The sequence below is a fragment of the Colobus angolensis genome, unplaced genomic scaffold, assembly GCF_000951035.1.
Source record: "Colobus angolensis palliatus isolate OR3802 unplaced genomic scaffold, Cang.pa_1.0 Scaffold37, whole genome shotgun sequence".
In the NCBI taxonomy this organism is placed as follows: Eukaryota; Metazoa; Chordata; class Mammalia; order Primates; family Cercopithecidae; genus Colobus; species Colobus angolensis.
Window position 1 is genome coordinate 4,229,961 of NW_012117043.1, and position 13,299 is coordinate 4,243,259.

At 38.2% G+C, this 13,299-nt stretch overlaps 1 protein-coding gene across 2 annotated transcripts in view; it reads right to left on the reverse strand.

Annotated features, from left to right (window-relative positions):
* The window catches only part of DHX40 (DEAH (Asp-Glu-Ala-His) box polypeptide 40), a 49,184-nt gene that overhangs the window by 31,029 nt on the left and 4,856 nt on the right, over positions 1–13,299 (reverse strand). Inside the window, exons 3-10 of one of the 2 annotated variants that reach the window (XM_011953672.1) lie at positions 13,019–13,164; positions 10,435–10,554; positions 9,712–9,939; positions 9,425–9,491; positions 8,239–8,370; positions 6,412–6,511; positions 3,950–4,036; positions 3,629–3,811 (exon numbers count right to left, since the gene is read on the reverse strand). In XM_011953672.1, the coding sequence (XP_011809062.1) occupies positions 3,629–3,811; positions 3,950–4,036; positions 6,412–6,511; positions 8,239–8,370; positions 9,425–9,491; positions 9,712–9,939; positions 10,435–10,554; positions 13,019–13,164 (1,063 nt within the window). The remainder of the gene's footprint in view (positions 1–3,628; positions 3,812–3,949; positions 4,037–6,411; positions 6,512–8,238; positions 8,371–9,424; positions 9,492–9,711; positions 9,940–10,434; positions 10,555–13,018; positions 13,165–13,299) is intronic. The other variant, XM_011953673.1, reaches the window with a different exon arrangement.

The window sequence follows — 13,299 nt, forward strand, 5'->3', positions numbered from 1 at the left end:
GGGTGCGGCACACCAACATGGCACATGTATACATATGTAACAAACCTGCACGTTGTGCACATGTACCCTAGAACTTAAAGTATAATAAAATAAAAAAATAAATTAAAGCTTGGTTGTAATAATCTACCTATTAGATATTAAGATATTTTCCAGAAAAAATAATCATTTCAATATTTTTATTCAATATCATTATTAAAAATGTTTATCAAGAAAAAAACTAAGTTCAGCACAATACTAGTAAAACTTTCACCTACTCTATACTAAGCAATTAATTAATACTTTTTTAGAGTGGGCTATTTGGCAACTATAATCTACAGACTATCATCTACAGATGACTTTTTTATTCACAAAGATATCAAATGCAGTATTGTTAAGTACTGTGCTGAAAATAAACATTAGGTTAACTTTCAATAAATTCTTGTGGGGCACCCATTATGTGGATGGTCCTGTCCTCAAACTGAAAAGGAAATGGCTTATAATGACATATTTGGCCAGGCGTGGTGGCACACGCAGGTAATCCCAGTCACTCAGAAGGCTGAGACATGAGAATCGCTTGAACCTGGGAGGTGGAGGTTACAGTAAGCTGAGATTGCACCACTGCTCTCCAGCCTAGGTGACAGAGTGAGATCCTGTCTCAGAAAACCAAAACCAAACACAACAACAAAAAATAACATATTCATTGTGAACTTTTAAAATTCATACTCATTAATCATCATTAAATGTCCTTAAACCATTCTCAGTAAGTTTATATAAGTAATAGAGTTCCCTAGTAATCAATGTCAAGCTTACTGGGTAGTTGTTTCCAGAACCCGCCCTTTTTAATAAATGAAAAAAATCAAGACATTTGCCTTTCTCACCATTTTCTGATAACCTATTCTGCATAGTTTCTCATAGATGACCTACAATGACTCTGACACTAAATCTGCAAGTACTTTTAGCACCACGGAAATAATGCCTAAATGCTCAAGACAAAATCATTTATGGTGGTTGGGTTTTCCCTCATTATTTCCTAATCCATCTTAGTCATCAATTCCTTCTTATTCAGACCTGTTCTTGCATTTTCAGTTTTAAAATCATTCTTCCTGATGGAAGAGAAAGGGAAAGCAAAATAATAACTGAGAAGCTCCATTTTCTTTCTGTCATCTGTGAATACTATACCATCTATCCCAAACACTGGGTCTACCTCTCCTTATTCTTTATACTTTTTAAAAAGGAAGTCTGTTTGTTTTTTGTTTCAAGCATTTTGAAACAAAATTTTGTGATTTTTAGTACACTATAGGTTTTAAGACTTAAGATGGAAAAATAATTCAGTGCAGATGATATTAATTACTGTTCCTATTTTTCTAATATATACTCATTCTTGGTTACAGGCTGCTCTGCTATCCTTTGTGAATATACTAGGAGTCAATATTAAGCTTACTGAGCAACTATTTCCAAAAACGGCCCTTTTTCCCCAAATGAAAAAAATCAAGACATTATTTTAAAATCTAGGTTCATCTGAAAGTTTTCTGTTTGGCTATCTGGATTTCTTTAAATGGCTCTTTCCTTCTTTTCACTGGTATAATTTATTGTGACAGCCAGAATTTCATGTATTACATGTTTTCTCTTTCTAGTATCTACATATTCTCATTCAGAAAATCTCTAGTCTAATGATAACTATTAAAACATTTTGAAATTGGCAAATTGGCTTTCCAAGAGTATACAATGAGTATTTGTGGGTTTTGGGGTTTTTTTGTTTTTTGTTTTTGGAGGCAGAGTTGCGCTCTTGTTGCCCAGGCTGGAGAGCAATGGCGCGATCTTGGCTCACTGCTACCTCTGCCTAGCAGGTTCAAGTGCTTCTGCCTCAGCCTTCCAAGTAGCTGGGATTACAGACGAGCACCACCATCCCGGCTAATTTTGTATTTTTAGTAGAGACAGGGTTTCACCATGTTGGCCAGGGTGGCCTTGAACTCCTGACCTCAGGTGATCAACCCATCTCAGCCTCCCAAAGTGTTGGGATTACAGGCATGAGCCACCACACCTGGCCTACAATACATTTGGATGCACCTAATACTCACTTACTATGAATTTAAAAACCGCACGGTTATCCTCCCCTAAAATTCCTGAACACTTTTAAATTCCAAGAGGGAATTAAGAACAAAATAAAGAACAAGATAGTACTTTCCTCCATTAATTCCTCTACTATGTATGATAGAAATTTCAATCTACAACAATATTCTATCCTATACCAATAAATTATATTGTTTAACATTTGGCTAATTTAACTGTTCTAAAGGATAGAACTGTTATTCTATCCTTTATTTCACATGTCTGAACCTTGTTTCCCTAATATAACTTAAGCTTAAGCTTAGTGAAAGCAAAAAACTACAGAGTATTACTCTGTTTTTCATGGTATATAGTATAATGCTGGCCATACAAAAAAAACACTCCACTTTCCAACGTATACCCTTTTTTTTTTGAGACAGAATCTCGCTCTGTTGACCAGGCTGGAGTGCACTGGCATGATCTCAGCACATTGCAACCTCTGCCTCCTGGGTTCAAGTGATTCTCGTGCTTCAGCCTCTGGAGTAGCTGGGACTACAATCACATGCCACCAAGCTCAGCTAATTTTTGTATTTTCAGTAGCTACGGGGTTTCGCCAGGATGGCCAGGCGGGTCTCAAACTCCTGGCCTCAAGGGATCCTCCCACCTTGGCCTCCCAAAATGCTGGGATTACAGATGTGAGCCACCGCACCCAGCCCCTTTCTTTTGAAACAGGGTCTCACTCTGTTGCCCAGGCTGGAGTGCGCTGGTGCAATCATGGCTCACTGCAGCCTCTACCTCCCAGGCTCCAGCGATCTTCCCATTTCAGCTTCCAAATATCTGGGACTCAAATATGCACCATATCAGACTTTTTTTTTTCTTTTTATTGTAGAGACAAGGTCTCACTATGTTGCCCAGGCTCACCTCGAACCCCCGGGCTCAAGCAACCTTCCCACTTTGGCCGCCCACAGTGTTGGCATTATAGGCATAAGCCATTATGCCCAACTCGTTATATACCTTTCATTAGAAATAAACAGTGGTCATTAAGTGATGCAAATAAACATCAGCACAACCCCCCAACCCCACCATTAAGCCAAGGTTAATCAAGAGCAAGAGATCCTACTAAAGCAATGCAAGGAAGTCTTCTGTGTTAGTTTAATTGAAAAGCAACCAATAGGACCAGGCGCAGTGGCCTATAATCCCAGCACTTTGGGAGGCCAAGGCAGGTGGATCACCTGAGGTCAGGAGTTCGAGACCAGCCTGATCAACAAGGTGAAACTCCGTCTCTACTAAAAACACAAAAATCAGCTAGGCATGGTGGTCGGTACCTGTAGTCCCAGCTACTCAGGAGGCTGAGACAAGATAATTGCTTGAACCCGGGAGGTAGAGGTTGCAGTGAGTGGTAATCATGCCACTGCTCTGCAGCCTGGGCGACGGAACAAGACTCCATCTCAAAAAAAAAAAAAAAAAGAAAAGCAACCAATATAAAAACCAACCTCCTAAACTCTCAGGGATGTATGAGTCAAATATTTCAAAATAATTTTTGAGCCAATAACTTGGCTCCATGCTAACAAGTTTTTCTTTTTTTGGCTAGTTGTCTACATACCTTATGACATCGTGTATGGCAAGGCACTTTAAGGTCAGAACTACAGATGTCAAACTAGTTCTCTTAATTTCAGGGATCACATGGTCAGGCATACACTGGTTCCAAAAATCTTTACTATAGATCCGAAAGCATTTTCCTGAAGAAGTCCTGCCAGCTCGGCCACTTCGCTGTAATGCCTCGCTCCTACAGAAGGAAAATAATGCAAAAAGTCTCCAAAATGTTCTGTGGGTTTCTCAGGTAATTTACTTTCTCTCCCCAAACCAGCTAGAAATTACCTAATCAGTTGTTCTTTGAATAAAAAGATTTGACATAGAGACTTACTTTGAAATTGGAACCACCTCCAGGATGTCCAACCCTAATCTGGGGTTGTGATTTAACTGCTTCACAAAGCCACCATCTACCACATATCTAAGAAGAATCAAAGCAAGTTAAGTTTCTGGAAAATAAAAGAAGACTTGTTCATTTTTAAACACTTTGGTTTCTCCTTTTCTAGCAAACTAGCAAGTACACAATGCCTTTTATGTTACGTGTAAAACTTGAAAGTCAAGAAATTGGAACCCTCATATGTTGCTGATGGGAATGTAAAACGGTTCAGCCAAGGTGAAAAATTGTTCAGGGGGTCCTCAAAAAGTTAAACACAAAATGACCATATGATCCAGCAACTCTGTTTCTAAGTATGCACCAAAAAGAACTGAGAACAAGTACTCAAACAAATACTTATAGACCAATGTTCATATTACCACTATGAATCATAGCCATAAGGTAAAAACAATCTAAATGTCCATTAACCATTAATGGATGAAGGGATGAACAAACTGCTTTGCATATATGTATGCAGTATATATACACACACACTCACACTATGCAATATTATTCAGCCACAAAAAAGAATGAAGTAGATAGATGCTACAATGTTGACAAACCCTTATGCTAAGGGAAAGAAAGCAAACACGGACGGCCACATATTATATGATTCTATTTGTATGAAATATTCAGAATAGAAAATACATACTGCTTCATGCTGACACATCTAAAGAATTTTTAAAAAAAGAAAACACATACAAACAAAAAGTAAGACTGGTAGTTGCCAAGGGCTGGGGTCGAGAGGGGAATGTGGAGTATGTGCTTAATGTATATGGGGTCTTATTTTGAGGTGTTGAAATATTTTAGAACTAAGTAGAAGCAGTGGTTGCACAATACTGTAAATGTACTAAGTATTACTCAATTGTTCATTTTTTTTTTTTTTTTTTTTTTTTTTTTGAGACGGAGTCTTGCTCTGTCACCCAGGCTGGAGTGCAGTGGCCGGATCTCAGCTCACTACAAGCTCCGCCTCCCGAGTTTACGCCATTCTCCTGCCTCAGCCTCCCGAGCAGCTGGGACTACAGGCGCCCGCCACCTTGCCCGGCTAGTTTTTTGTATTTTTTAGTAGAGACGGGGTTTCACAGTGTTAGCCAGGATGGTCTCGATCTCCTGACCTCGTGATCCGCCCGTCTCGGCCTCCCAAAGTGCTGGGATTACAGGCTTGAGCCACCGCGCCCGGCCAATTGTTCATTTTTAAATTATTAATTTTATGTGAATTTTGCCTCAATAAAAAAAATACACAAACTTGAAAGTCAGTTTCAGACCCTGTTAACAGATTCAGAATCTAATTTCAGCTAGCCCTTAACATGCCATTCTAAGCCAATTAAATGGGGAACAAGTCAGGTAAGGAACCAAAGCAGGATAGCAGTAACAAGACAACATTCTGAATCTTGTTATTTAATGGCTTTTGCCTGTGTAGGAAACAGAAAACTACAGAGGTTAATTTACCCAGGAGAGCACTCCCTTAATCCCTTAGCATTATTTTTTAAGTAATGAAGAAAAGCAGAGGAAATTAAGACTTCCTCTCAGACCTGGGTGATCATTTTACCCAGAAGAAACACACAGGATCTCTGAGATTCAGGTTCAGCCTTCCTTAGGCAGACAATCAGACTTAGCTAAAGACATAAAATATATTGGGTAAATGATAAATCACCCAGTCTTAAAGAACTTTGCATTAGTTATCAGTCCAGACTTAAAATTTCTTAGTGTTCCCTTACTAAATTTACTCAAAAATTTAATAGCACTATTTACTATATCCAGAAAAGATAAGGGACCTGAATCATAGTTAACTTTCACAAAAAGGTAAAAAGTCAGAGACAATACATCCAGATAAACACTGGATATACAACTAACTCTACCAAGTGAGGCTGCAAGGTAGAAGGAAATATCAAATCATCTAAGGTATATGCTTATAATGGGAGTACAGAAAAATAGGTTTGGCTTCCTATTTAGTGAAACCCATGAAGTATTATACATAATCTACATAATCTTAAATTTGAAAAGAGGAAGCTTCAAGTTGCCAAGCAGTTAAAAAGTGTGAACAGCCAAGTATGGTGACACATGCCTGTAGTCCCAGCTACCCAGGAGGCTGAGGCGGGAGGATTGGTTGATCTTCCTTCAAGGCTGTAGTGTGCTACGACTGCATGCCTATGAATAGTCACTATACTCCAGCCTTAGCAACATAACGAGACCCTGTCTCTAAAAAAAGAGGGTGAATAGGAATATAGCATGTGCCTTCTACTCCATTTCCTGCTCAAAGCAATCAATTACAAAACAAAACAGGTGATTACATGTTAAAAACATTAAAAAGTAGGAGAGAAGGGAATTAGTGGAGGGCACAGAAAAGCAAACTCAGTAATGTTTAGCTAATGTTTAGTAACGATACGTTTCCTTCACTTTAAGAGAAAGTTCAAAAGTTATACCTGATTCCATCTATTGTCAAAGATGTTGCAGAAATATTGGTGGATATGACACATTTTCTAATTCCAGGTGGAGGTGGCAAAAATATTCTCCTCTGTTGATCTAAAGTATATATAGAAAGAAAATACCAATTTACAACATGCATGTGTCAAACTCAAGTTTCGAAAAACTCAATTTTTCACTAAAAGTCATGTAACTAGGCCAGGTGCAGTGGCTCACGCCTATAATCCCAGCACTTTGGGAGGCCGAGGCAGGAGGATCTCGAGGTCAGCATATCGAGACCATCCTGGCTAACACGGTGACATCCCGTCTCTATGAACTGCTTGAATCCGGGAGGCAGAGGTTGCAGTGAGCCAAGATCGCACCACTGCACTCCAGCCTGGGCGACAGAGCGAGACTCCATCTCAAAAAAACAAACAAAAGAAAACGGAGGCAACAGAAGATCCAGAACATTATTTTCAATATGGCAGTAAGAAAGATGAAATTATTTACTCTGTATAGAAAAACATATGTCTACGTATATATTTAGTTAATGGTTAATAACAAACCAAACATAATGGGTTTTTTTATCAGTTACAAAGTAAATTATAAAAGCATCGGTGAACCAAATTTTGAGAAAACAATGAGAACCTTAAACAATGATCCTAAGAATTTCCCTGAAGATGTAAAAATCTAAAATAGATATCTATGCTTCAATAGAGTAAGGAGCTAATATCATCATAAAAGAGATTTCCAAAATAGCGCATCTATGTTCTTTACTGACACATATATTCCAAAACTTTGTTAATATAGGGATAAGAATCACCCAATCAACAAAAACTGTTAATACACATACACGTAAAATACAAAAACATTCAAATGCTAATTCCAACTTCAAATAGGAGGCTAAGGTTAATTTTCCTTTAATTTTACAAGTTAAATTCCATAATAAAAGTTTTACAAAACAAATTCTAAACCTCATTCAATAGTATTTACTATGACCAAAATATCAAATCAAGAGTTTGTATCTGCTCTTGGAATTCACCAAAGAACAGGATCATGCCTGAAAAGCAGACTAAGGCATGGTTACTTTAAAAGGAAAATGATCCACAGCCGGGCATGGTGGCTCATATCTGTAATCCCAGCAATTTGGGAGGCCAAGGCAGGCAGATGACCTGAGGTCAGGAGTTTGAGACCAGCCTGGCCAACATGGCAAAACCCCATCTCTACTAAAAAACAAACAAAAAAAAAAAAACAAAAAAAAAAAACTTAGCAAGGAATAGTGGCAAGCACCTGCAATCCCAGCTACTTGGGAGGCTGAAGAAGGAGAATTGCCTGAACCCAGGAGGTGGCGGTTGCAGTGGGCTGAGATTGCGCCACTGCACTGCAGCCTGGGTGACAAGAACGAGACTCGGTTACAAAAAAAAAAAAAAAGGAAAACAATCCACTGTGTTTAGACTTAGATATACCTGGATATATACAATTTCTAAAAATTCTGTGGCAATGGCAAATTAGGTTTGACTTACAGTAATACCAGCAAGAAACTACTGTCCTCATTTCAAAGAATTCTCACCAACAGTTTTGTTTTGCTATACTCTTAACGATAATAAGGGGGATATCCAAGGCTCTCAAAAAAGTGAAATGTAAAAGACTTCAGGCAAAAATCACTTCTCTCAAGGAATGCTGGTTCTCACTGATTTGTTTCACAATCTGGATGTGGGTTACAAAAGTGAGGTTGGTTTGTGAAACTTAACCTAACCACTTAAGACCTGAGTGCTTTTCTGTAAACCTGATTATTCAATAAAAAGTTTTTTTAAAAAATCAAATTTTCTATTCTAATGAGAAATTACCTGTTGTCATAGATCCATAACATGGCAATATTAACAAGCCATCGAGGGTGGTATCTTGAACATCGTAATCATAATCAACAGACTCTGCCATCTGAAAAAGTAACTCACAACTTTTTTCGATTTCAAACTGGCCTAAAACAGAAAGAAAAAAAAAACTTCAGCAACTGAACAGAAAAATTAATTTAAGAATAAAGAAAATGTCAAGATTAAAATTAATTTTGCCTAGAAATTACTGTAAATCTCTCATTTAATGTAAAGGAGATGAACACCTAAGCTGTACCGTATTTCAACCAAAAAATCTGAAGTAGAAGAAACATCAGTTTCTAAGGAACTTAAATCTCTAAAGGAATAAAAATATGTATCATCTTCAAGTTTTTCACCCTGTTAACACAGTATTTAAGAAGACTCACTAAATTGTTAACAAAGGGGAAAAGCTAGTCCAGGTGCTATTGCATTTGGGTAAATTTCAAAATAAGTAATCTCCAAAAGGCAAAGATTGTTACAATCCCTCACTTCTGACATTAGTACAAGGCAGAGGAAAAAAGTAAACAAGGAAACTACTAATTCCTATTAGGAGGGTGCTGCTACTTGAAAAGTTACACCACTAGTCTAGGATTTAACTATTTTATTTTTGATCTCCAAAAATGCCACATGCTTGTCTACAATACATAGATTCTACACCTTATGTGTTGTTATCACACAGTACAATGCCACCACCCAAAGAAGAACCTGGTGAGGTGTCCTTTGAAATAATGGAATTAACCCAGGTCTGTTTAGTCAGGTTACATTTCTAGCTAAGACAGACCAATAAAAACAATATTTCAGTATTTAATTTCTTTCAATTAAAAGGTCAGTGTGTTTTACATATATTTACTAATGAGCCTGATGTCTTTGACATTTGACATATACATGTGGGTGCGTGTGTGTATATATATACACACACACTACTATGCCTTTGACATAAAATATACATATATACTATTATGTCTTTGACATACATATATATAATTCTCTTTGGCAGCTAGCTTACAATTTTTATATGTCTTTTACCTAAAATTATTCAGATAATCAAAAAAAGCTAGGGCAACACTTGAGAAGGGCACGGAATTCCCAACAAAGGTAGCACTCTACTGGGTGTCACATTCCTTACAAATAGTAAGTTTTTTAACTTGATACTAATGCTCACCAGTCAGAAAAACCAAGATGTCTCCAGCCATTTCATTCAAATGGATATCCATGGTGACTTTCACAATCTGAAGCAAGAAATGCAGGCATAATATGCTAGTGGAAATACAGTCATTCCCTTACCACCATTTCCCTTGTCCCACAGAAAAATTAAACTTGGTTCTTAGAAGTTCTAGGACCTGTGAGGGCTGTCATTAAAATAGTAGGGAACAAATGAATTATCAAATTACCTAATTAGTAAGAATCACAGATATTAAAAAAAGACATTAAATGAATGCCAAGTAATACCGCTTGAATATACGCAGTATTTTCTCTGTCTCGTGGACCAATCAAATTGCAGAATTTCTCTCTGACTGGATAAAGCCTTCCAGGTATATCAAATATTGGACAATTTCCAAAGAATGCAGAGAGCTTGGCTAATTCCATAGTTGCTGACATTACCACCACTTTTAAATGCTCCTTCCTATTAGGAGACTTCTCCTGAAATAGCTTCTTCAACAAACCAAATAAGATATCCTGAAAGAAAAGTAAATTTCTAGTAAGTCACAAGTGCACTTAACAACCAAGCTATTTTAAATACACTGCTATTCTATCCAAGGAATTCCTATTTTAATAGATTAAAATATAAGAGCCAAATGCAGTGGCTCACACCTGTAATCCCAGCACTTTGGGAGGCCAAGGTGGGAGGCCAGGAGGTCGAGACCTGCCAGGGAAACAAAATGAAACAGTCTCTACAAAAAATGTTCTTAAAAATTAGCCAGACACGGTGATGCATGTCTGCAGTACTAGCAACTCGGGAGGCTGAGGTGGGAGGATCACTTGAGCCCAGGAGTTCAAGGGTGCAGTGAGCTATGATCGTGCCACTGCTCTCCAGTCTGGGTGATGGAGCAAGACCCTATCTCTAAAAAATTAAATTCAATTAAAAAGTAAGAGGAGGCAATTCTCTATATAGTAAAAAGCTACCCAAACAAGTAAACTATTTGCTAATAATAAAAAAAATAAAATACTCACTGTAGTTAGAGTTCTTTCATGGGCTTCATCCAAAATAATGACACTGAATTTGGTAAGATTTGGATCTCCCAGAATATGTTTCAGTAAACATCCATCAGTCATATACTTGATTGCTGTCTCCTAATGTTCAAATAGCAGAGTCATAGAAATTCACCACTACTTTCCCAACTAAATTTTTCCTCAAGAGGTACAAACATTAAGTGATCAAACCAATCTGACTAAACAAAAGGGTATATAAAATAGTCTAACTTTACAAAATGATGGTAAGTCACAAAGCATGCTGTCTATACAAAAAAAGGGACAAATAACTCACTTGGGTATTCTTGGACAAAGCAACAAAAATCACCAATAAGGAGATAGAATAAAGTCAGAGGAAAGTGGCAAGATGATGCAATGGCATTAGGTGAGCAAGTTGTGGGAAACAACAGTGAAATGAGATTTATCTTTCTGACTCAGCCCCTACTTCAGAGGATTCAGGGAAAATGAGAAAATGGTAGGTGCATACTTTTCACCCACTATCTCCTCTTCTCTACCCCACTGTCCTACTAAAAAATGTGTTACTTAGGTCAGACACAGTAGCTCAAGCCTGTAATTCCAGCACTTTGGGATACTGATGCAGGCGGATCACTTGAGTCCAGGAGTTCAAGACCAGCCTGGACAACATAGCAAAACCACATTTCTAATAAAAATATAAAAATTAGCCAGGTGTGGTGGCACACACCTGTAGTCCCAGCTACTTGGGAGGCTGAGATGGGAGGACTGCTTGAGCCTGAGAGGCAGAGGCTGCAGTGAGCTGAGATCATGCCATTGCACTCCAGCCTGGGTGACTGAGCAAGACACTATCTCCAAATAAAAATGTGTTACTCAACAAGCATTAAAACAGGGTGAGTAAAAGGTCCAAAGGCTAGGAATAACAGCAATGACATCCATAAAACAAGGGAAGGAAGAAAGAAAAAACAGTGACCACTAGGAAGGCAAAGATAGTATTTTTGGGGGTCAACTTGTGCCATATTTGATGGCCATTCCTATTAGGGAACATATGTAAACCAAGGATCGTTTTGTAGCTGGGACAGGATTAAGAAATTCGCAGGGAATGTAAATTATAATATTCACTATTAAAAAGAAAATCTTAAATTTGTTGGTGCCATGAATATAGAAGATGCTTAACACTTGCTGATTTTGTTAATTGATTTTAACTCAGCTTTCCACTGACTTCAAGAATACAGACACACAAAATAAATGAACCTGAAAACATAATCAGTGAAATAAGAGAGATACAAAGTACAAAATACTGTGTGATTCCAGTTGTATGAGGTAGCCAGAGTAGGCAAATTTGTAGATACAGGAAGTAGAATAGAAGTTACAGCAGGGCACGGTGGTTCACCCTGTAATCCCAGTAAACCTTTGGGAGGTTGAGGGGGGTAGATCACGAGATCAGGAATTTGAGACCAACCACATCTCTACTAAAAATACAAAAAATTTATCTGGGTGTGGTGGTAGGAGCCTGTAATCCCAGCTACTTGGGAGGCTGAGGCAGGAGAATCACTAGAACCCAGGAGGCGGGGGTTGCAGGGAGTGGAGGTCGCACCACTGCACTCCAGCCCAGGCAACACTGTGAGACTTTGTCTCAAAAAAAAAAAGTTACCAGAGGCTAGGGGGAGGGAGAAATGGGGGTTTTAATCTATTGTTTAATAGATAAGAGTTTCTGTTTGGGATGATAAAAAAAATAGTTCTGAAAGTAGAAATGGTAATGGTTACCCAACACTGTGAACACTTTTTTTTTTTTTTTTTGAGATGGAGTTTTGCTCTTGTTGCCCAGGCTGGAGTGCAGTGGTGCGATCTCAGCTCACCGCAACCTCCGCCTCCCAGGTTCAAGCCATTCTCCTGCCTCAGCCTCCTGAGTAGCTGGGATTACAGGCATGCACCACCACGCCTGGCTAATTCTGTATTTTTAGCAGAGACAGGGTTTCTCCATGTCGATCAGGCAGGTCTTGAACTCCCGACCTCAGGTGATCCACCTGCCTCGGACCCCAAAGTGTTGGGATTACAGGAGTGAGCCACTGCACCCAGCCCATTGTGAACATACTTAATGGCACTGAATTGTATACCAAAATGGTAAAATGGTCAATTTTAAGTTATATATATTTTATTACAATAAAGCATTTTAAAAACCTACACGTCAAGAAACCTTACAGTTAAAAAACATAAATAAGAGAATCCTAAGAAAATAAACTGTCGTTTATAAACTAAGGAAGGAGAAAATGGGATGAATATCAGATACTTGAGAGCTAAAGCATTAACAATGAATGACAAAAATAAATTATTTAAAATATATATTGAACTTTGAAGTTAAAAATCTTTCAGAACTCTCTCCACTCTTTCCGTTAAGTTTATAGTATTAGCTGGGCATGGTGGCATGCTCCTGTAGTCCCAGCTACTCAAGGGGCTGAGGTAGGAGGTGACTTGAGCCCAGAAGGTGGAGGTTACAGAGAGCCATGATTGTGCCACGCACTCCAGGCTGGGCGACAGAGCGAGGCCATGTCCCGAAAAAGAAAAGAAACAAATACCAACAAGACTTTTGTACCTTAGAGCTGCAATCATCAAAACGAACTTGGTATCCTACTTTGGATCCCAAAGTGCATTTCATTTCTTCAGCTACTCTCTGAGCAACTGATATAGCAGCTACTTTTCGTGGTTGAGTTACACCAATCATACCATGTTGTGAAAACCCTATCAAAACCAGAGATAAAGAAATACAACAATGTTAGCAATTGTCTTCCTATTAGAGCTAAATTGTTTTTGGCCAATGAATACAAAACTGCTTGAATGTTTCCAAAAGAATATCCTGCAAATTAAAAACACATT